The sequence below is a fragment of the Taudactylus pleione genome, unplaced genomic scaffold (assembly GCF_031769625.1).
Source record: "Taudactylus pleione unplaced genomic scaffold, aTauple2 ptg000214l, whole genome shotgun sequence".
NCBI lineage: Eukaryota > Metazoa > Chordata > Amphibia > Anura > Myobatrachidae > Taudactylus > Taudactylus pleione.
In genome coordinates, this window is record NW_028284616.1 from 5,643,038 (window position 1) to 5,667,994 (window position 24,957).

The 24,957-nt window shown below is 40.8% G+C and overlaps 1 protein-coding gene across 5 annotated transcripts in view; it reads right to left on the reverse strand.

Annotated features, from left to right (window-relative positions):
• The window catches only part of ANO8 (anoctamin 8), a 122,917-nt gene that overhangs the window by 37,978 nt on the left and 59,982 nt on the right, over window positions 1–24,957 (reverse strand). For all 5 annotated transcript variants that reach the window (XM_088478411.1, XM_088478415.1, XM_088478412.1 and 2 more), the window contains exons 2-7: window positions 14,075–14,185; window positions 13,821–13,953; window positions 11,554–11,692; window positions 6,837–6,933; window positions 5,954–6,070; window positions 3,165–3,292 (exon numbers count right to left, since the gene is read on the reverse strand). In XM_088478411.1, the coding sequence (XP_088334537.1) occupies window positions 3,165–3,292; window positions 5,954–6,070; window positions 6,837–6,933; window positions 11,554–11,692; window positions 13,821–13,953; window positions 14,075–14,185 (725 nt within the window). The remainder of the gene's footprint in view (window positions 1–3,164; window positions 3,293–5,953; window positions 6,071–6,836; window positions 6,934–11,553; window positions 11,693–13,820; window positions 13,954–14,074; window positions 14,186–24,957) is intronic.

Here is a 24,957-nt window from a genome sequence, read left to right on the forward strand (position 1 = left end):
GAGTTAATTTTACATTTTAGGAACACATATCTACCCCAGGCATCACATTGCACCTGTTCCATTGAAAACTGGACAGTTTTACGCACTAATATGGACACGCCCCTGGATGCAGAAGCGTGTGTAGAATGATATCCACGGTTTTTTCAAAGACAACAATTTCCCCCCAACTAAGTGAGTTTCCAACAAACAAATTATATCTGAAGCATACTGTTTCACCTGTCGAAACACCAATTGTCTCTTGACTTTGTCATTTAAACCCCTCACGTTCCAAGTGAGAATATTAACCTTTTTGCGATTCAGTCATTTGTCATGCTCTTTAAAATATTCAAACAGCCTTGGCGGCATACGGAGAAGATTTATATGGTACCACACATAGCAGAAGAAAACCATTACACACAAAAACATAGTATAATCTCCCATACCAACTAATATGGGCCTAACCCCTAAAACACACCCCACCCTGTACACCAGACCCAACATAGGCATACCTTGTACCTGAACGCTCTACCCCACACAATTAAACTAAACTAGGCAATACAATTAAAGAAATATCACCTTAATAATAACAAAATGTAAGAAACAAGAAGAAAAATATATAATGGCAATAGAACAAAGCACATGGAGGCCTCCGTGCACGGAGTCGTCCCCCGGGGAAAAACACACATCTTTGAAAATTGCAGCATAAAATTATTCGATACCTATCTAGCTGAGTAACACAGATTTCTCCACCACTAAAAGAATGTAAATCCTAGCACAAAAACGGTCAGAATAGTTATTTTACCCGGACATTATAAAATACCAGATGGCAGAAATATGACCGTAAATATATGGTGCTAACAACAGTAGGCCCCTATCTATAAACATATTACGTCTATACATATATAACGGATCACTGAACCACGAACAGTGTATACCATATCATAGATAGAATAAACATTGGCCGTGCAATGACAAGGGACTAATGTAACACACTCTATCACGAAATCAGTCATTAGCCAACGCTTCCCTGGCGGGTCTGCGGCGGTCCAGCCACAGCGCCGCCTCCCTCGGCGTCATGAAAAATTTGGTTTCACCATCTGCCACTACACGAAGTTTAGATGGGTATATCATGGCGTAGGAAATATTGAGGTCACGTAGACGTCTTTTAATTGGGAGAAATTGGGCCCTGTCCTTTTGTATTTCCATAGCGAAATCCGGGAACACTGAGACACGAGTCCCGTTCCATTGTAAAGGACTACTAGTGCGGGCCAATCTAAGGACTGAGTCACGGTCACGATAGTGCAGGAACTTTGCAATTAGAGTACGCGGTGGCGCCCCAGGCGGCATGGGTCTAGAAGGTACCCTGTGAGCTCTCTCAACTGTGAAATATGATGAGATAGAAGCAGAGCCAAATGTATCAGACAGCCATTTTTCCAGGAATTTTTCTGGGTTGGGACCCTCCTCCTTCTCTGGTAACCCCACGAAGCAGATATTATTTCGCCTTAGGCGTCCCTCCATGTCAGACATTTTCCTCTGTATAGAAAGAAGCTGTGAATCCATAGAATTAACCAGGACACTTAAAGGTGTTATCTTATCTTCCAGGGTAGAAGTGCGAGTTTCCACCTCGCCAACTCTCTCACGCACGCACTGCAGCTCATGGTGAATAATTGAGAGATCCGACTGCACTTTTCCAATTTTTTCTGACAGCCTAGTCTCGCAGGCCGTCACTGCCTCGAGAACGCGTTGCAGCGCAGCGTCTGATGGCTCAGCCGAGGCAGTCGACTCTGCTGGTGATGTAGGTGGGGAGTTATCACCCCGTGCAGTAGAAGTGGACTGAGCAGGGGGTACCCTGGAGAATTTTTCCAGCTTTGCCGCAGAATTCTTCCCCATCATGAGAATATATTCCCAGGAGAGAGTCTGGATGTATATTACTGTATAATGCAGACAATAGTAATGTATAGGAGAATATATAGATGGCCACTCCTTTTGAGTATATGACACAGACGAAAGATATATTAATAGCAGCAGTTGACAGAGTAGACTATTTCAGCTTTTATAATGCTGTGAGGGTGTGAACAGCACTGATCTATGTCAAGAGCACCAAATCCACTATGAAGGACAAGGGGGAGCCACAAACACTAGTAGCCACTGCAGGGATACCTTCTGAATATACGGCAGCCTCCGATATGATGCGCCTCCGAGAGACACAGACAGCCGCCGGGACACTGCACTCACGGGGAAGATGGCGCCGGCGGGATACGTGACCAGGCCCCTCCGCACTCGGACTCCGATTGCCGGGTAGAACAGCCCCCGCAGCCGCAGACAGACTGCTTTCCACAGCCACTAAACCTTCAGCCAGGCAGGTATCATGAAGGAATCCCGGGGGAGCCGGCAGGATGTTCAATCCAGATAAATGAGACTGGAGAGTGCACCAAGATGTGTGCTTTTACATGCTCCCCATGGCCACGCCCCCTTTTATCTTTTATTTACATTTTCCCTTTTTCTACCCTCTACTTTTCTTTTCTTTTTCCCATAAAATAAAAATGTATTATTACTACTGACAAAATGTATTTCTTTACTGACATTTTCTATGTAATATAAAGTTTTACATTTTCTTGTACTAATAATGTCTTATATTGAATACAAAAAAATTGTTTAAAATAAAAAATAACTTACACAATAACAGCCTTTGGGAACCATTAAAAAGATATAGTCCAATTATTTTATAAGCTGAACAAGGACATTCAGTTTATAACATTTGATACTCACCCAGATTTATGCTATTCATATGCCATCTAATATATAGCGAGTGTACAGATCCTTGGGCTATTTAAGTAGCAATTTGATACAATGTTTAGTTATAATTTGTTTCTAATAAATGCTACTTAGTATATTTTACAATTGTTTTTATAGAACTACAGTTATTTGTTATTTCAATAAACCGCTTTCGGGAATTCTAGTGTGCATACTGGCGCAGACACTCCTTTCTATGTGCTCTTATTTTTGAGGGTCTGGACAGAATCCATCAGTTGTCAGCTGCAGGTATTTACACAGGACAGCTTATATTTGTAAGCCCACCTATTTGTTTTATATTTATACCAAATAAAGGCGCCACCAAGTGGTGCATTATATTCTATATATAATCAATGTCATAATATTTTAAACTATTTTAGGGAAGGTCTTACCTGGTCAGATTCTGTGAAGAACCAGAGCATGATGCCAAAGACAGCTGGGTAGACTAGTGATGATGTGTAAAAGCCGAGCCAGGAGAAATACATGGCAACCTTCACCCCAAAATACTCACAGATCTCATCTGTATAGAACATAAATAGTACACATATCTCAGAACCAGAATTATGTCACTATACAGGATCAAGTAAAATACATTTCTTTTTTAAATGTAAAGCAATGTCATTGCACGATCGTATTTCTACTTACTATCACATTAACATGCCGTTAAACTTAATATACACGTTTGTTTCAATAAGTTTTTTTTAATTGTTCCTTTGCATCGCAGATGGGGATGGGTGGTGATGTAACATTTACTATTATGCACATGCAAAACTAAAATGGTTTATTAAAAATGTATATATAAATGTATATATAAATTAAGAGCCCAGTAAGTTGGCAGTGAATGAGCGTTTCTTTTTTAGCTGTAATAAAGTGTTTTTATGTAAACTTTTAAACACATGAAAATTTTTTATTATTATAGATTGTATGCTATTACAAATAAGCAAAGGTTTGTATTTCTGATTCTTTATTACTACTGTATAATATATGAAGGATTGTATAACTGTTGGGGGCACAGTGTAGCAAATATTTCCAATACCCAGTTAGCATCAGTACCCAGAAGTTTTGTTTCTTCAACAATTAAAGATGAATGTTTATAAAAAAACAATATACAGATGTGTATCATACATCTAGCCTCCTTGCGCGTTAAACAGCCCTTCTAGTCGTGTCAAGTAGTGTGCAAATCAGTTGCAGCTCCCATTTTGGCTGACAAGCCGTAACTAAGGCCCTGATTCAGAGCCGGACGCTCTGACCAGAGCGCTCGCTCTGAATCAGGGCCCTCCTCCATTAATATGGAGCGTCCTCCTGGACGCTCGTATAGCTGTGAGTCACCACCCACAGCATATACGAGCGTGCAAAAAGATGGTCGCGATGGTCTTGACCATCGCGACCATCGGAATTGCGAGGGAAACCCTGCGGTCGGGTTTCCCAGCTGCAAGTCCAGGAGTGATTTTGGCTCTATCAGAGCCAAAATCACTCCCACTGACATCACTAGTGATGTCAGTGGGGCCGGCTTCAGACAGTAGGAGTTCCCATGGGAACACCTCCGTCTGGCAGGCACGCCCCCGGCACGCCCACCAAAGGGGGCGTGCTGTCAATCAACATCGACAGCACGCCCCCTTTGGTGCGAGACCCGGAGCGATGTAAAGTCCTTCGCTCGCCGGGTCTCGCGCATGACGGAGCTCCCTCCATCGTGCGCATGCGCAGTGGGGACCATCGACCGACTTGCGAGCATAATGCCGCTCGCGAGTGGGTCTGAATGACCCTCTAAGTCTCAACAGGGCATTCTCATGTTGACCAAGTTGAATGAGGGTGTATCATCTGTGTGTAGGTGGAATTGGGAGATACAAACAGTTGTGCATGCGCAAAGATTAAGGCACTATGGCCCTCATTCAGAGCCGTAGGCTCTGAGCAGAGCGCACGCTCTGAATGAGGGCCGCCCTCCATAATTATGGAGCGTCCTCCTGGACGCTCGTATACCTGTGGGTCACCACCCACAGCCTATACGAGCGTGCAGTTTGATGGCCGCGATGGTCTTTACCATCGCGACCATCGCCACTGCGAGCCGGAGCCTGCGGTTGAGGTTTTCAACCGCAAGGCCCGGAGTGATTTTGGCTCTATCAGAGCCAAAATCACTCCCACTGACATCACTAGTGATGTCAGTGGGCCGGCTTCTGACGGTAGGCGTTCCCTTGGGAACGCCCCCGTCAGGGAGGCATGCCCACGGCACGCCCACCAAAGGGGGCGTGCTGTCAATCAACATCGACAGCACGCCCCCTTTGATCAGACACAACGAGCGAAGGAAAGTCCTTTGCTCGTCGTGTCTGGCGCATGCGCACGACGGAGCTCCCGCCGTCGTGCGCATGCGCAGTGCACAACATCGACCCACTTGCGAGCGGACAGCCGCTCGCGAGTGGGTCTGAATCAGGCCCTATGTCAACAGCCTCAGAATGTCAACATATTCACAATTTTGATATTTTACATGTCGCCAAGTGAAATGTCGACATTCACAGAATGGGATAGACGCTGTTGGGTGGGTTTGGGTTAGGCTGCGGGGGAGGGTTAGGGTTATGCTGTGGAGGAGAAGAGGTTAGAGTTAGGCATTAGGGGGAAGGTTAGGGATAGATGGAGAAAATTCACCAAAACCGGCGCTCCATCAGACGTATGCAACAGAAGTTCTCGTCACATGACCGTCAGGACCCAGAAGCCGCGCTGGAGCCACTGCAGCTGTCGGAACCAGTAAAATAGCTGCTGGGACACCAGGAACGTTAGGTCGACATTCTATTATGTTAGCATGTCATATGTATACATGATTAATGTCGACACAGTCACTGTCAACATGTTGCATGCAAACATTCTCATGTCAACTTGATGTAAGTCGTATGATCACACCCAGTGCAAGTGTGAGCTGAAAACGATGATGGCTACTTCCACAAGCTGATAGCTTGGGCCGGTCACATAGATGCTTGCAACTGCATACAGGTGAAAATCTGCGTTTATCTCAGTGCACACTGTAAATGCACTTGTGACAACTTTGTATCAACCTATACCAACTCCTCTTAAAAGCTCTTACATAAGCAGATTATTAGGAGGTGATAAAATGACAATGCTTCATTTCAACACGAGAGAATATTTACTTACTAAACCTTTTACCTACTCACAGAAAGGCAAGGTGTCTTATTACCTAGGGGTTGTCTCTCACACACTGCTTGGACCCAGGACTTCATGAGGCGGCTCAGTATTCTCTGCTCATGAACAGGAAACACCTGCTGTATGACTCCGCGGGCCGCAAGTTCAGGGACTAACAGGTAGCACAGGTTGATGAGATGCACAAGCGTAACGATGAACAGATGTACATAATAGTGAGGGGAGCAGAAAAAGAGCCAGACAAAAGAATGGAGAAACAAAAATCAAATATGAAAGGAACACAGGAAAGAAAAAAAAAGAAAAAATTATCCGAAAAGTCTGAGCAGTAGTTCTCAACCATTCTGAGAAAACCCAACAGGCCTGAAGACTTAGTTCAGTTTGCATATTAATAAATTAGTGGAGATCCCTGTTAACTCACCAGTGAGAAAAGTCTGGACTACTAGTGATTTGTGGAACAAAAATTACCATTTGTATAACAGTATTTTCAGCGGTTTTAAAAATAATATTTGAACAAATATCCATCTTTTTGCACAAAAATAATACAGGAATACCTCTAAAATATGCTCTTACATACAAGAACTTTTATGTAACACACATAAGTACATCAGGAAACCTCTACAGAGTAACTATGCAAATCAATATAACTTAAAATTATTCAGGCATGAAAATACTAACGTGTGTTACACAGAAAAACAGCATTTAATACAAAAAAAAAACGTTAAAATGATCATGGATGGTCCATTGGCTAGATCTTTTGGAAACCCTGACTGCTGTAATAGTCCCACACTTCTTTGTACTCTTAATGCTTTTTTTCTTACCAAAACTTTTTGACTCAACTCAAAAACAGAAATTTTAGTGTTTGCCTGGACTGCTTCTTAAACCATCTATGAGGGATGACGGAGTACAAAGGCTCAACTTACTGATTGGCTGTCCCTCCAGGAAGTGGATATTGTGCAAAGATTCTCCTTGCTTAGCTCTGAGGTTCTCCATCCAGTACCTGATGATGCTCTGACGTTCCTAAGAAAGTGATATAATATGGTTTGAATAAGACTAACAACATGCTCCCAACAATATAGTACAGATGGGTCCACATACATCTAGCTTCCTGGCGTGTTAAACAGCCCTTCTAGTTGCGTCATGCCGTGGTGTGACTCGGTAGTGCCGAGCGTTTGTTTGTGCGTCTTTTTATCGTCAAATGCATCTTATTCGCACAATGATGTGAATTGATAGCACAAGCAGCTTCTGCTTATTAAAATGATATGCAGCATGCCTATGTTTTATGCGAAATGCTACGTTACAGTGTCAGCAGCTGTCACACCGTAACGTAGCGTTTCGCATGCAGATACACCCACAGAACATGGGCATGCTGCATATCATTTTAATCAGCAGCAGAAGCTGCTTGTGCGTTCTATGCGCATCGCTGTGTGAATAAGATGCATTTGAAGGGAAATAAAACGCACGGAAAGACACTTGGCGCTACCGAGTCACACTGAGCTCCCACGTTGTGTGGCGCGACTTGTAGCGCACGGAGGATAGATGTATGTGGGCACATCTGTTATTAACATTTGTCAAGTGTTAAGGTTTGTTTACTAGCTATTATGAAATATTTATGTTTAAGGACATATTGTGAGCAATAGTTTCGCTGATGCAAATTTTACTAGACAAATTTTGCTTATGCTATGATGTACATTCATTATACTATGTGGAAAATACATTTCTCTTATGCATCTTTTTTATATGTTAGCCAAGATGTCCAAATAGGATATATGTAACAAGCAGTACTAATTATCTCAACTCATTATAAAATAATCAAACAAAACACATAGAGCACTTCCTATACTACTCTGTACCACGCTCACAACAATGTCCCTATACATAGCACTATAAAACACACTCCACTACACTCCCTGTACATAAATTATATACACCCACATACAAATAACTCAAATACTTATGTTAATGTATATATTCACAAATTTCTTCCGCCAATTATAAAATCATACCAGGCAACAGCATATTACATTTGTGAGTAGAAAATAGATAAACAGGGCTCGCTGTATAAAATAAACTGTATAAACAGGCATGATTTACTTGCTTGGGTTTTACCTCCTCCCTAATCATGTAGTCCTATCTAGAGTCAGTATTACTTGAACATAGCCATCTCTGGAGTAGGGTCCATTCGCTCTGACACTGGGCAGTTCAGTGACAATCTAAAAAGGGTCATTTATAAACCAGAACAGATCAGGATGCAATCATAATGCCAGTTAAGTGTTTAAAGGTGTCAAATGGCTGATTTTTGCACTTTTTATTAATGTTTGAAAAATGATAGCAATCAAGTGTTTTTCAGCAAATGAAAGTCATTCCAGCATTTTGGGTTCAGAAAAATGTCTGTATAGTAATTATTCAGTGTTTTCATACAAGTTCGTAAAAAGTTTGAATATACACTTTTAGCTCTCATCGGCAAGTTCGAAAAGCCCTCTCCCTTCAATACAACACCACCACATACCTGTACCACATCATTTAACCCATTATTAAGCTTTTTAGAGAAATTACCCTGAAATCAGACAAGTCCTTATTGGCCAAATTATGCTGGTTAAACCATTCCAAGTGCATGATTATTCATTGAAAAGAGTAGTCCAGGGGTTTTGCACGGTGAGCCTGATTCAGAGATGTACGCTGGATTGTTAGCGCACATCTCCAATGTATTAGGGGGTCTGCGCATGCAAGTGAGACACCCCCATTTTCCGGGAGGGACGAGGCCAGGGTCTGGGTCGGTGGACACAGATTTCCAGGCCTCGCAAGTGGCCAGGACCTTGTCAGACTTACGCAATCTTCCCAAAGCGCCAACCATCGTTATCTGAGCCAGTGTCCACAGTCGCTGCATTCTGATCTCGCAGATGCAGCAAGGAAGTGTATATTACACACAGACACCTCCTGCTGCATTTACATTTTGGTATTGCACCTAATGCTTCTGTGCGGTTGTTTAATACCGTCCATCTCTGTATCGGGCCATGTGTCCCAAAATTTTTACCTTTAAAATAATGATTTTCCCTATTTTTTCACCTGCTCCGGGGGATACACAGAAGAAAAAGTGAATTTCCGCAAAAAAGGCAATGTGAGTTTCTAATTGAATTGCAAATTGAATTTGCAGTGTGAGTTTGCCCTGAGAACGGAATTGAAATGACCCCTATTTATCCATGCTTGACTAGAGAGGTTTCCAAATTGTCAGATTACAGAGGTTCACACACACTGTACAAACACATGTATATTAAGAAAAAGAAAATTACTTTATTTATCTTGGGTTTTGAAAGCACAGTGGGTTTAATGGTTACCGTTACTGCCTCATAGCACTGAGGTTGTGGGTTCGATTCCCACCACGGCCCAACCTGTGCGGAGTTTGTATATTCTCCCTGTGCTTGCATGGGTTTCCTCCGGGTAGTCCGGTTTCCTCCCACACTCCAAAAATATACTGGTAGATTAATTGGCTCCAAAACATAAAATTAACCCTAGTGTGTAAGTGTGTGAGCATTTGATAAGGAAACATAGATTGTAAGCTCCACTGGGGCAGGGACTGATGTGAATGGCCAACTATTCTCTGTAAAGCGCTGCAGAATATATGTGCACTATATAAATAACTGGTAATAAATAAAATAAATAAATAATATTAAGTAACAATTTCTAGTGTATTACAATTCTACCCACAGCTGACCGTAATCCTAGTGTGAACACTGAAATGCTTTATTAAGTAAGCTCAAGCATTAAATTGTCAATGTCTCAAACTACTATTGCCTGTAGTATACACTTTAATGTAAATATACTTTTACACTAGACAATTAAATTTCACATAATTATACTAGACCATTGAATTATGTTTTTCCTTTGAAGTATTTTGACTATATTTAAATTTGAACTCTAAACAAAGTGTTAGGGCAATTAATTACTATCAAATCTTTTTTTAGTAAAGCCTAATTATCAAGCTCTCACAGCAGGAGAAGTCTATTGCAGTATATCACCACCAATAGCCTTCATCGACTAACTCCGGTGAAGCTTCCCCAAGCTTTTGACAAAAACCGCAATGGTACGTCTAAAGCTATCTCATGATTGCAATAACGAAAGAAAATAATTGAGATGTTTATTAGTTAAAATAAAGCCTTTCTACATATTGGACATCTCAAAAGACAAATATTAAAAACTAAAATAGAATGTTTTTGATATTAATTTTTTTTTTTTTTTTAATGAAAGCAGAACTGGGTTTCAGTTCCAATAAGCAGATAGACCCAAGGAAATCTGCATAGAGGCCAGGTTGACACCTCACACCGACTGTTCCCTCCTGCTATAGTACACCTGCCCTGGCAGGTAAAGCCTAGTTCTGGTTAGTGGGAATTGGGTGGATCCCATTCTGTTTGTCCCCTTGATGTTTTCCAATTACAACGTAAGCTTAAATCGAGCTAGTTAGCATTTAGGGGGGATGAGGTGACAATTTGTTTGCAATATTTGCACATTTTTCACTTTCTAAAAAAGGAAGCAGTCTGCATGGATCCTAGGGATCTGTGCAGCACTTTCCGCCTGTCAGAGACAAGTAATTTTCCTCCAGCGTAATTGCAGCAGGTTCCAAATACAGCGCTGTGGTTTCTATTTTTTTAATGGAAGAAAATCAGACTGCTTTTTCTCTTCTAAAGTGTATTTCTCAATGGGATTGCAATGCTTTTTACTTTAGTAAATTGGCGGGATTGCATCCCAGCAGGAAAATGTAGCAATCCCGCTAGATTTACTCAAAAGTAAATTTTTTTTTAACTTTTACATTTTATTAGGTGACAGACAATGCCACACATTTCCATATCATCCCCATTTACCAAATGTATTATTAATGATTACAGCAACAGAAACTTTCAAACTGCAAATGTAACAAAGAACAAACAAACTGTAGCAGTTTTAACTGAAACAAAAGTTTGCTTGACAGCACACTATGGGGTAAATGAGTTTTTAGAAGTGGAGAAATTGCCCATAGCAACCAGACTCTAGCTATTATCTTCTAAAAGTTAAATGTTAAGTAGAATCTGATTGATTGCTATGGGCAACATATCCACTTCTAAATACCTGCACTTACGTAAATTTACCCCCATGCATCAGTTCTACAAAGGCTCCACTTACACTACTTCATTCTCAGTCTGTGTATTCCTGCATGTCTCACATTAGGATACGTCGCCCTGTCCCCACTAACATAATCGCATGGAGCCGACAGGTAATTTGCTCCCACAGAATTAGCTTGTATACTGCAATAAACAGTCTGAAGATCTAAAGCAGGGGTCTTCAAACTTGGCCCTCCAGATGCTGTGGAACTACACATCCCAGCATGCACTGCACATAGTTTTAGCATGCTATTATATCAAAAAGGTGGCAGTGCATGCTGGGATGTGTAGTTCCACAGCAGCTGGAGGGCCAAGTTTGAAGACCCCTGATCTAAAGACTAAATAAAATAGGTGCCCTGGCCCTAGTCAAACAGGTTGTTAATACACAACTCCAACAAAATTCTTCAATATAAATGACCGCACCAAGCACACGTTTTATGTGTCCATGCTGTAACTGAGTGACCCTGCATACATACCAGAACTACATAAAATGGAGGGAAGGACTTACCTGAGATGTGAAAAAATGTAGCTCATTTTCAATGTTCTGATAAATGTAATCCTCTTCACAGGAGAAAACCCGTGTCCCACCTCCAAACTCTGCCTTCACTGGTTTCCGAAGCCCAATCTCCTCCGCACCGCGGAGCAGACTACAAAAAGGAGGAGAACATTTCACAGCGATTACAAACTACTATGAAATTACCTTTGTTCAGTAAGATATACTAGTAGTTGATATCATTGATAAAAGTATGACATTATCCATCAGATCAAATGTAAGGACAAATTAATAAAGAGAAAAAGAAACAAGAAAAAGAAAAATGTATAGCTAAGAAATAACTAAAGGGGAGGAGAAGATATTGGGATCATAGTTGCTGAATAAGAGAGACAGTAGGAGAGGTAAAACTGTGCAGATAGTTCTTGTAATGACGTCGTATTATGTAAAATGATGGGAATGAGGGTGATTTGATACCAATAATCCTTTGCTCTCAAAAGTTGCCAGTCATTAATATGTATGCTTGGCAAATATGATCACCAGCTTGGTAATCAGGTGGGTAGTGATCACCTCTAACCATCTCCAACTGTGTTTTATAGTAGGACACACAAAACTCTAGAACGGTCACAGTAGAGAGCACCTCAGAGGAGTCTTTATCATACTGGTGCCACTTGTTATGCTTATGCTGGGAGACAATGAGTATAATTTTTGCAGTAAGTTTCTATTAGTGCTTAAAGTCTCTTGTGTCCATAGTGACTTCTTTAGAATGTATGGAAAAAAAAAAATCAGGATTCTCTAAACAGGAAAAAATAAAGTCATACGCGGAATCTCCCTTTCTTCCATGCAGAATTGATTAAAGTAAATGTGTGTGTCTATACAGGCTCCAGCTAAGTTAGACCGCTTTGTATTACTAGATTCATGCAGTACATTCAAGCTATGCCCAAACACTTTACTTATCAATATTAAAAAATAAAGACCTAGAAGTCATAGAAAGTTGTGCACTAAAATCACATCACCATAAATAACACTGTGGGTAAATGCCTATTTGTAGTGTAAAGACAATACATGTAGCAAGCTAGAGAAAAGTCAGCTATAAATGTGTGCTCCTGTGTCCCAACATAAATGCCGTAGCAATTCATTTAGACTGGCTGCTGGTATGGGCAGATGTCCATGTGACACTATGGGGTCAATCCTATTAGGTGCGATGATTTTGTGTGTGCGAGTCATTGCGGCAGTGGCCGCACTTTACGGCAGCCCGGATTTGCATAATATTGCTCGCAGCCCCATAGGCCTCCGAGCTAATTTATGCAAATCTAGGCTCAGGTCGGGTAGCGAAGGGTGCGACATGCGGTGCCGTTGCGGCATTTAAACGCCGTTGCAGCGGCACATCGCACCCTTCGCACCTAATTGGATTGACCCCTAAGTCACAGGGATGTTTCTTGGAAGCAAAGTGTTTAATCTCCAGCCAGTACAAGGGCGGTTCACACACACTCATTAACACTAATGAATATTCATAGCTTCCCAGAAAATGGCGAATAGACACATTACATGAAATCATGGGCCTGATTCAGAGGTGCACGCAGTGGCGTTGTCACACGCATTGTGGCAATGTTGTTTGTCTCAAGGTCGCACTGCGCATGCATCCCAATGGTCAGCACTCGGAGGCACAGAACAAATTTGGACGCAGGGAGAGTGAATTTAACTTACCGTTCCTAGAAGGTAACAGGTGGACGTCTAGCCAGACATGGGTGTCTAAACAAGGTAGCGCTGCCATGGTACATCATGTTCAGACAGAGCAATTGCACCTACATAGGTCTGGTACGTTTCTATTTGCAACCAAGGGTGCATCTAAGACGCACAGAGACGTATTAATGCCGCTGCCAGTGGGCGTCTCAGTAGGAAGATCAGCGGTCGTGGCATTAGCATAAAGACGTGGCAAAAGATGCAGTCGTGCCTGTGTGCACCTCTGAATCAGGCCCCAGGTGCTTAGTTTTTTATATAAAGCTATATATCTGTCAGATTGTTGTGTGAGGTACAGATACTCATTTGTAAGGAGGAATATCCTTTTTATTATCTGGCGCTCAATGTTTCAGCAACTATATTGAGCTCAAGGTGTAAAACCAACCAGGATTGAGACTGTAACATGTCTGGGAAATAATCAAACCATTACTTTTTGCTCCAATTTAGATACCAGTTTTATAAGAACAAAAAAAAGTTTTTCATAAATGTAAACAAACTATTAAAATAAGAAGAATCTCTGCAATAGGATTAGACCAGAAACATACTTCTCGTATGTGGCTGTGACAAAAAAGGCATAGATTCGGGTATGTCGGTGATGACGGATCTGCATGATTAGTTCAGGAATCCCCAGTCGCACATGATTCAGCAGCCAGAGCAGAGTATGGTCATCAGTAGTATCTGGAAATATAATATATGTTAGAGAATGACTCCATAATAAGGACTATGACATATGTTATTATGCTAGGACTAGTTACACCGGGGGTTACATATACAGTTATAAAAAAGTGGTATCACTTACCCGAGAATGTCATGACCACATCACAATTTTCTGTGGGCACGGTCCTCATCCAGGACTTGTGGGAAGTAATATATCTACCAGCTTGCAGAAGACGCTTTCCGAAAAGCTTATCTGTAGAAAATGAGAGACAGACTAGCATCACAACTCTTTATAACTAATTTCAGATGAAAAAGTGCCATCAGTATGAACTGTTTGCGCAAGCAGATGTGTGTCTCTCACAAATGGGAAGATCTTCATTACAATGTCACCATTGCTTTCACTAGGAATTTCTTATCACGAGAGACTTTTTTGTATGGCTGTCTTCAGATCAAAACATGTACTTGTAATGAGATAGAGGTGTCAGGAGCTTGAGAATAGCGGTTTTGCTTACTGGACATAGAGTTGCTAAAATATCCCTTTAACCAGTGACACATATGAATTACACAGACACTTTGGCTGATTAAAACCATGTGAAGTGCAGATTTGAAGCCATCCAGCTGTAGAACCTGTGTAATGGGGCATATCCATTAGATGATCTACTCCCTGTCCAATCTCTAAACGATTTTTCCTTGATTTTTTCCCTTGAAATTTTATCTTTCAGTCTGAACGATTTGCGAACGATTTGCGAACGATTTGCAAATGATTTGCAAACTATCTTTAATAGATCAAGTGAAATTGACCTGCATGTTCAGTCGACTGACGAGACGATCAAACGACCAGCGGGAGCGCGCATCGTTGATCGTTAATGACCAAACACTGCATGATTTATAAACGATTTTTAAACAACTGAACGATAATGACGTCGTTATCGTTCAATCGCCTGCTAAAATCGTGTAGTGGATGCCCCCTTTAATTCATGTGTCCCTTATTAAAAAGGGATATTATAGCAACCCTTTCTGGTCACCCCTTTTCATCCAAACTATGTGGCCGATTCATAGATGCACACGATTCTGGCAGCGGCTGCATCTTTGCACACAGAGTTTGTGCGACATTATGTAAATGCTGCAGGAGGCCACTCCCATATGCCAGTAGCATGTCAATCATGTTGCGGCTTTTGGGGCACTGCGACTGAGATCACAGAAACAGATTTGCACATGTGCAGTGTATGAAAGTATTGGAGATGTAAGTAAAATCGAATTGTGCGCTTGTTTTTTATTTTGTAAATCAGATCAGATCATTTTTATTGAATTTTAATCATTTATGAATAAACAATACAAATATAAATCAGAAACCCTTGATAAGTGCAGGGTAGATGGGACATTGACGCAAAACATTTTGTAGAAAGATCAATAGGTATTACAACCAAAAACAGTTTTTTCATGGCTCATGACTGAGCTGACCAGGGCATCGAAACCCTAGCAAACATCACCATTTCACAGGAGGTATCTATAGATATATGTACAGGGAAGTACAATCCTATGTGTAATAATAATAATAATGATATTCTGTATGGGTTCTAAGGAGTGATCCATCTACATATCCAGGAAACCCCAAAGAGCCTATCCAGGTGCATCCTTAAGACAGTCAACCAAGTGACCAAGATGGGAATTGAGGTGTTAAACATGGAATTTTAAAGATTGCTTAGGAGGACCCTTGCTCTTGTATTGTCCCATGGAAGAGATGTGCTGGTTGATATTTTGAAATACTTTGGCTTATAGATAAATGGGAGAGTGGTGCATGGAGTATAGATATTTTGACTGCAGGACTATTTAATTAAATTGATGCGCCCACACAATGTGAAAGGAAGGTTCCTCCACACTTGAAATTTGTCCTTAAGATATGCTGTCACCTGGTCTATGTTCAATTTAACATATTGAGGCATTCACCCAAGCTAAGTCCCCATATATTTAAATTTGGTTATCAACACAAACAATTGGGAGGTACAACAGGATTATTACTAGACTTGTCAAAGTTTATGCGAAGGCCAGAGAAGTTTCTAAACCAATTGACAGCTGAGAGTAGAGTATCCACAGAATTGTCCAGATATGCCAGAAATAACATAATATTGTCTGCATGCAAAGCTATACAGTTAGTAACTACCTATACAGGGAATCCACATGCTAGGATGAACACGAATCAGGCACGTGAGAGGCTCTATGGATAGGATAAAAAGGGCCATAATATAGCCATTGACACATCCAAGCCATTGGTGTTGAGTATAGAAGCTTTAACCAGTGTATAAAAGCTTTTCCTAAACCAGGGTCTTCAACCTTGGCCCTCCAGCTGCTATGGAACTACAGATCCCAGGATGCCCTGCCACAGTTTTATAAAGCTGTTATATCAAAATGGTGGCAAGGCATGCTGGGATGTGTAGTTCCACAGCAGCTGGAGGGCCAAGATTGAAGACCCATGTCCTAAACCATAACGTGGCTGCATTAAGAAAGACTACCATTGCCCTGTCTCAAGCCAAGCAGGACATCTGGATATGCATAAAAAGGCATTTGAAGATTAATAACAGTAGACCTACCTAGCATGAACCCTCTTTGGTCTGGGTGGATGATCTCAGTAATCACATTATTTAGCCTGGAGGCTAACATTTTTGCAATAATTTTAGCATCAGTGGGCAAATGAGAGATCGGTTGGTAGGAGTCTGGTAACAATGGGTCCTTGCGTGGCTTAGAAGGTAGAACAATCAATGCTTTGCATATGGATGTGGGCAATAATCCAAATAGTCAAAGGAGTCTTTAAGCTTCAGTACGTAAAAAATCCAAAAATTTGTTATACCCTCCAGAGAGATGCCATCTACACCAGACATCTTCCTACCAGGGAAGGAGTAGGTGTCCAGATCAAGCTTCTCTTCCATAATGGAGGAATGGAGGAGCACAGTAGATGTACATGAGAGGGAGGGAAAGAGAATATCATCTACATATGTTTTGTCACCATCATCCTGCATCCTAGCATGAATGACATTGGTTGGGTACACAATTAATATATTAAGTATATAATGAGTCAGGTATTTCAGTGTGTTAAAGCTAAACAATCTAACCCATCTTATCAAAGTTAATGCAAAGTATGTCAGGAATTGTCCTATTAGAAAGCTTGTTTCTAAGCAAGGATGCCATATATCCCTCCCCCAGCATCTGACTGTTGTGACCAGAAAACAAAAATGTCCTATGCATGTTATCAAAAAGGTAACAAGTCCAATCTGCCAGAAAGCCAGGCTATCCTATACAAATCTAAGTAGGAACAAAGAGGAATAGCCTCTAAGTCACAACACTTTTTCTCCAAATCAACTTTCATATGGCCGTTGAACCGCTTAATATCTGTTACCCTCTTAATAAACGCGCCTCTCAAATATGCCTTGAAGGAATCCCACAACTCCCCAGGTTCAACATCAACTGAGTTGTTCTCAAAGTAATGTCCCCAGTAGTCAGTATTAGTCAGAGCCAGCACCCATGAGAGAGTGCAACCAGTGATTCAAGGTCATATCTAGAACATTATTAAAATCCAAGACACACTGGAGTGTAAGAAGAGAGCCAAAACGAGGCACATCATTAAGGGGGGTTGTTTTTTTTATTCCTCTAATGATCCAGGATAGCAGATGTATCCCACACAACAGTCATTCAGCCTAGACAAAACATCCTAAACCAACATTAAAAAGTGAAACAGCCCCACATAGAAAGCCGTATATAATACTACATGTAAAAAAACAGCACAGAACAGTAAATGATGTCACTATCAAACCTAAACCTGCCTTACAACCCCTAAACCTACTACAACGGTACACTTAAAGAACCTCTCCAAATAATCAAAAAGGAAAAAAACCTAACCAAAATCTGAAAAAGAAAAAAGGGGGGAACTGGAAACGTAGCCAGTGAGTTTGTTCAACAGCAAATTAAATAGTGAAGGATCCTTTTCCAAATGACTTGACCAACTATTGCTCCAGGAAAACATCTGTACTGGAGTCCTCTGCCTTTTCAGCAATAAAAAGAACATTATTACAGCAGAGCTGCCCTTCAATGTATGAAACTTTGTTTGAATGCTGGTATCTGAGATTCCAGCAATGTTAAATGACTCTTCATGGCAGCTGTATAATCATCGTCAAGTGTCGATATATGGGTTTCTGCCTCACCCACCATTCCACAATTTTAAAAAAAATCTAGCCAAAGTAGGGACAGGTCACACTGCACTGCACCAATCTTTTCTAACAGACATTTCTTTGAAGTGTTAACAGCAGAAGCACCTGCTGTAGTGTAACTTACAGGCACCGGTGGTTGCTGTGGGTGAGTCTCTGGGACATTCTGAATGGCGGGAGATAGGAGGGGGGGAGATAGGGGACTCGTGCAAAGCCATCCAGTTTTCCGGCAGCTCCAGACTGTTCCATATTGCAGGGAGGCAAGCGCCATTAAATGAGAGATATATATTCAAATGGTACCCTACATTGGTAAGGCACAATAGCCCTATGGCTACATGTATTTTCATATAAGCTTTCTCTTGGTCACTTACAGTATATGGAACCCCTCGTAAAACACAATACAAGAGCAAGCCCTGAAAAGTATTAGTGTGTTTTCATCCACAAATAGATCTTTCTAACTACTTTGGGGCTCGTTTACATTTGGATGTAAGTACATTTTAATACACGCATCACAGATGTAGCAGTACACATCCACGCTCATAAGTGCTGCTCTCACAATCTCCCTGAAATGCTTTTTCAAAAGTAAGCAAGTATGATGTAAATGCCTCCATTGACACTATCAGACAGCAAGATGGCCACAGTCCCCAGAGCCGCACCAGCGGGACAGGAGACTCAAAGCAGGATCCGACTCCTCTCCCCAGCACAGATCGAGGGGACCTAAGGACACAGTAGTCATGAAAAACCCACAAATGTCCAGTGGACAGCCACACCTAGCAAGAGGATGAGAAGCATGGAGGGGGAATGGTATTGAGATGCCGGCGGCTATTTACCGACTGCGGATGCCCGACAGGATGAAGATCCCGACTGGGGCAGGTAAGTACTATTACCTTCCCCTGTCCTCCCCTAACACTCCCTTAGGGGTGCCTGAGTCAGCGCGGATTGCTATTTTGCTAATGCTCACGCAACGCAGTTGCTAATATCAGCGGTGATATGCAAATGCATTGCAATCGCAGTATAACTTTGCGATCACAGCCTCACATAAGGACACCCACTTTCCCTTGTCTCACATCCGTAATACTTAGTAATATAGGTTAACAATGGTAACATCGAGTAACATTGGACCCATACGCACACTTGCACAAGCCCAGACCTTACTCATAAATTGTTAACAGCCACGCACACTATCAGTGCTATGGCTGCGTATGGCATCCAAGTGGCTAATTTATGCACGCCCCTGCAACAGCGTTGCAATGCACTTGCACACCTGCATTCACACGACTACCCCCCTTCATCACGCAGAAACGACACTTCCTGTCACTCACCTTGTGATGAATCTGCAAGCACACTGCGATCCCGTTAGCAATAGCTGGTTCTGGCACTGTGATGCGTACTTATGCGCAGTACGCAACAATCGGCCGATTGTGTGCATATTAGCAACTGCGGTCCTTGCTGAATCAGGCCCTATATGCAGACATCACTTAGATTCTCATCCTACTTGAGCAGACTAATGCCACACACCACAGATTCCCTGCAAGGTACTGCCCAAGTGGAACATGAAGCTTCGACGGAATTTGTTACTGTGTGTAACCACCAAAAAAAGAAGAAAGACATTTTGCTCAGTCCCTATCATGTGGATAGAGGAGTGAAGAGCAAGGCTCAGCAGCTGAGATAATACATTAAAGTGACTGGGACGATCTCACTTCACCTGGAAATCACCTTCCTCTAATTACGGGCACCTGGTATAATTGGTTGAGTTCTAAGGAGACTTAGGAATATGGTAGACACATTAGCCCCCCCTTGGCACTGGTGACTTTTCCCAGTGGCGTTACAAGATGGGTGCGGGCTGCACCCGGGTGTCACCAAGGTGCAGACTCCACCACAGTGACAGAAGCCAGGTGCTGCACTGTAGCATTAAGTGCAGCACTCGGCTCATAACACTGTGAGGGAGCCGGCACTGCAAACAGGGCAGTCCGCACCCCCTTCTCCAGTACTCCCCTTCTCCAATAATAACCATGGGGGTTTGACCTGCGAGACCCTGCCCCTTATAGTGTGGCCCCACCCATCTGAGAGGCCACTCCCCCTTTTCGCCTGCACCATCCCTCCCTGCACCACGTGACACGAGGAGGGTTGCCACTGACTTTTCCTTCCTTCTCCCCCTTTTCTGCTTCTCTTTCCTTCTCCCCGCTCTTGCTCTACTTTATTTTTCTTTTCAATATTGTTTTACAATGTATTTATATTTCTTTAATCAGCAATATATTGTACAGTGACGGCAATACTTTTTATAGCTGCATGTAGATATTTGGTTCAATTGCTTGCTCTTTGTATCTGTATTGCTATTTATTTTCAATGTGCTCTGCTATGGGCCATCTTTGGCCATATGTATGTTGTGCTGATTTGGTTTCAATAATATTAGATTGTACAAAAAAAAGTGACTGGGTCAAAGACGCTGGTGTGTAATTTGCAGTGTGGTGAACCCCTTGTTGCGTTTTTATTATTATATGTTGTGTGTGTTTTGAATACAATATTTTGACAAAGTTGGAGTATCAGGAAGGCCACAGGTGATACACAAGGCTGGTGTATATAAGCATGCCAGTTGACTGACGGGGTGAAATAGTTAAACATTAACCTTGTACAGATACCTAAAAAACTGTTACTTATGGTTGATTGATGTTTGTACAGCCTAAAGGTCAATAGAACCTGAAACTATCATACCCTGGCACTGTAGTTAAATATAGAGTGGCTGGCTGATGTGCTTCCTCAGCAGCAGTAGAGTTAAACTCAGCTCATATTCACAAATTTAAATACCAGACAAGTGTTGCTTATTACTACCAATCCTGATTATTATTATTTAATAACAAGTATCAATCCATTAAGAACAATCCTACTTATTAACACTATTGAGTCACAACTGATAATAAAAATAATTGACTTTGGGAGTAAACTGAAGCATTCGGAAGAAACCCATTCTAATACAGGGAGAACATACAAACTTGACACAATCAAAATAGGACCCAGTGCCCCAAAAAATTTCGGGCTCTAAAAAATGCCAGTCATCAACCTGTAGAAGGTTATGTGCTTTTGCTCTATTAGGATGTAACACAGCCAAAACCTGGCACAGCAGACGTGCATCCCTCTGCCTAGGCAATCAAATCATGTATAGACCTTATGCGGCCCAGAGTCTGGCATCCCACCCCTATACAGCCTGTAGTTTGGTAATCATCCCCATATGCAGCCTATAGGAAGACAAAATGATGTAGAATTTAGGAATCAGTCAGTTAGATTTTGTTACAGACCCAGGGAAGATGTGCATTCATTAACTTCAATAAAAATTAGTCCCAAAAGAAGGGAAATGTACCAAAGTGCAGTTTTGCAAAAAAAAAACAAGTTTGTCAATTTAATGTATGGAAACTGGAAATGTTATAATATACAAAACTGTACATAAAATAGCATGTTTTCAAATTGCAACGTTAGATACCACCATCCCAATTTTTTGTAACTGCACAGAAGGCCTGATTCATTACGGGTCGCTATTGTGATACCCACTGCAAAAATATACTAATGATTGCAATCGGAATGCTGTCGCAGCATAACATAAGGACGCCCACTTTACCTTACACACACATCCGTATAATTTGCAAGTCTGAGAAACCATCTGTAACGGAGTACAATCGGAGCCTCATACTTGCACAAGGTCTGACCTTACTCAGAAATTGCTAAACCTCAGCGCACGCACTGAAAGCCCAAGCTGCGTATGGCATCGCAGTGGCTAATATATGCACGCCAGTGTAACAGTATTCAAATGTACACGCGCACTGAGATGCATATGCATGCGCAGAACGCAACAATCGGCCGATTGCGTGCCTACTCGCAGTTGCGATCGGTAATGAATACGGCCCAGAGTCCAAGCTACAGTATTTTGCACGTCAGAATGTAACAAATAGACCATTTTAACAATAAAAAAAAGCCCCTTCTTTTAATTTACTGCAAAAAAAAAATTATAAATAAAAGAATTTCCCTCTTTTAATCAATTTACTTAAGGTGTTACCACCGAGTAATCATAGATTTCTCATATAGGGGCCTATTTATCATCGGAGATCGTATGGCCCCCTATGATTAAGTAATGATCTCGCTGTGAGGGAAGCTAAAGTATCCAACTCGCAGCGGGCGAAACTTGGCACTGGAGTAATTCATCATTGCCCCGGTGCGGGGACAGTTGCTCTGAAAAAGCAGCTGTTCCCTTCGGTTAGGATCACAGCTACAGAAGTAGCTGCGTTACTTACCGCCTCCCCGTCGGCACAGCTGCGCATGCGATCTCACGCATGCGCAAAGCCGATGGGGAGGTAGTGAGAAGGCGGGGAGGGATGTGCTCGCATCTCCTTTTCATAGGAAGGAGCGGGGATCCAAAAACAAGCGCCATCTGTAGATGTCGCTTGTTCTAGGAAGCAACAAAAACTTTCAGTTTTCGGAGTTTACTGAATATCAGGTGGTCCATTTGGGACCCCTGAGAATGAATGGCCCGGTAACTAAAATATAGTGTTTCCACATGGTTACCGGGTCAATTATCGATGATGAATAGGCCCCCCTGATCCTGCCAGTATCTCAGTTTACCGCATCCCCCCAAAAAAGTCACAGGGATATATTGTTCTGTTATAGAGAACAAAAAGAATACCTGCACCAAACTTCTTATTTATCATATGATCAATAGTGATCATTTAATATATTGTTAACCAACATAACTTAATGATTTTTAGTGGAACAATGCCAGGTTGTAGATTTGATTGTTGGTGGTGCTCCCCAGGGCTTATATTAGTGGATTATAAGGGTGGGTTTTGTCAAGTGAGCAAAACAAAAAAGAAAAAAAAAACTCTTTTTGGGGGCACTCTTATGTAGTTTGAATTAAAATAGTTATTTATTAGATATACATTAAAACATTATTAACGTAGACACATAGAAAACACACATAAGAAAAAAAACATAGAAAAGAGCATAAAGAAAAAAGAAAAAGACCTTTATATATTGTCTGTAATCATATATAATGATAGTGGGAAAATATCCCAGGAAATTAATCCTTAATTGGGCGAAAATATTAGTTAAATAACACCTCTGCTCAAAATGCAGGTGCTAGCACAATATTTAATAAAGGCACATATAGTTAGGTAAATAAAATGTATATTACAACTTAATTTTCTTTTTTTCTATTAAGATACCTAAATATTTATTGGAAGGATATGTGTAAATTTTTTTTTTTCAAAGATATCGCGATCATTAGTATTGTATAAACCAGAAAACCTGGTACTGCAATAACTGCAGACCTTTCATATAAATTGTGACACAGCATGTAATTATAGACAGCTGTTTAAAGAGATTATCATTTAAAGACACGGTGACCATTTGTATAAACACAAAAATTGGAAAACATGGCACTGTTACAAATGTAAATGTGATACTGTGTTATTATTGTGTGATAGCCAGTTAGTTAGTGTAAATAATCCATGCGGTTAGTAAGTGCTTATGGAGCAGTATTAGTATTCACATGCATGCATGTTATGGTAAGCAGCCATTTAATCCCATTTCAATTCAGCACATAATGCGCATAATGTTCCCTGCTGCTGTCCCACGATAATGAATAGTCATTTGTAACAATTGTCAATATTATGTTACCGCCTCTGTCATCCAGGTACCATGTGTGACGCATTTCTCCGCCTAGTAAAACACCATTGTCTGAGGAAGCCGCTAATAGTGTTTTACTAGGCGGAGAAACGTTTTTTATTCATCATCAGGACTAAAGTCCTCATACATTGTATACTAACTAATTATATTGATATAAAGATATCGTTTAAAGCTTGTTTTTGCTATGAATGTCATGGTATATACAACTAACCATTGAATTGACGGCTTTTTACATGTGGCTAAATATAATTGTTTTTTATATGTCAATATATGAATTTTTATTTTTATGTGAATAAAATTTATTGTATCTCAACCAATCTAACAACGCTCTCTGGTAAGACTATAGTCCTGTATATACCATTTTTTAGATATGAAATTACTATCTGCCAGATAAAGATTTATGGTGGAGATTACTGCATTTACTATATGATACATGCATGTAGGCAGATTTACATCATCATTACTCTGAACCTGCATGTTGCTTATATTTTTGGTATTGGTCTAAAATTAAAATTGTCGCTCAATATGTTTTCTATGCACTGCATGTCTATGGGTAGAGCAACACCTGAAACCATCAGACTTGTTATTCATTTGTTCATTATTCATTTGTTATCCAGGTTTTTTTGGTTATACATTTTTACTGTTTATGGTTACCTGTGAAAATTAAGTTGTAATATACATTTTATTACCTAATTATACGTGCCTTTATTAAATATTGTGCTAGCACCTGCATTTTGAGCAGAGGTGTTATTTAACTAATATTTTCGCCCAATTATTAAGGACTAATTTCCTGGGATATTTTCCCACTATCATTATATATGATTACATTACTGTCCATTTGAGAAAGACAATATATAATGGTTTTTTTCTTTATGCTCTTTTCTATATGTTTTTTTCTTATGTGTGTTTTCTATGTGTCTACGTTAATAATTTTTTAATGTATATCTAATAAATATTTTAAATTCAAACTACATAAGAGTGCCCCAAAAAGAGTTTTTTTCTTTTTTGTTTTGCTCACTTGACAAAACCCACCCTTATAATATATTGTTCTGTTGCCAAGTTACTAAACTGCAAAAAGCTGCTACTAATCTTATCACAGTTTTTGAAGCAAACGTAACACTATTTCAGGATGGCAGTGTTCTCCCCAGAATTTTTTTCC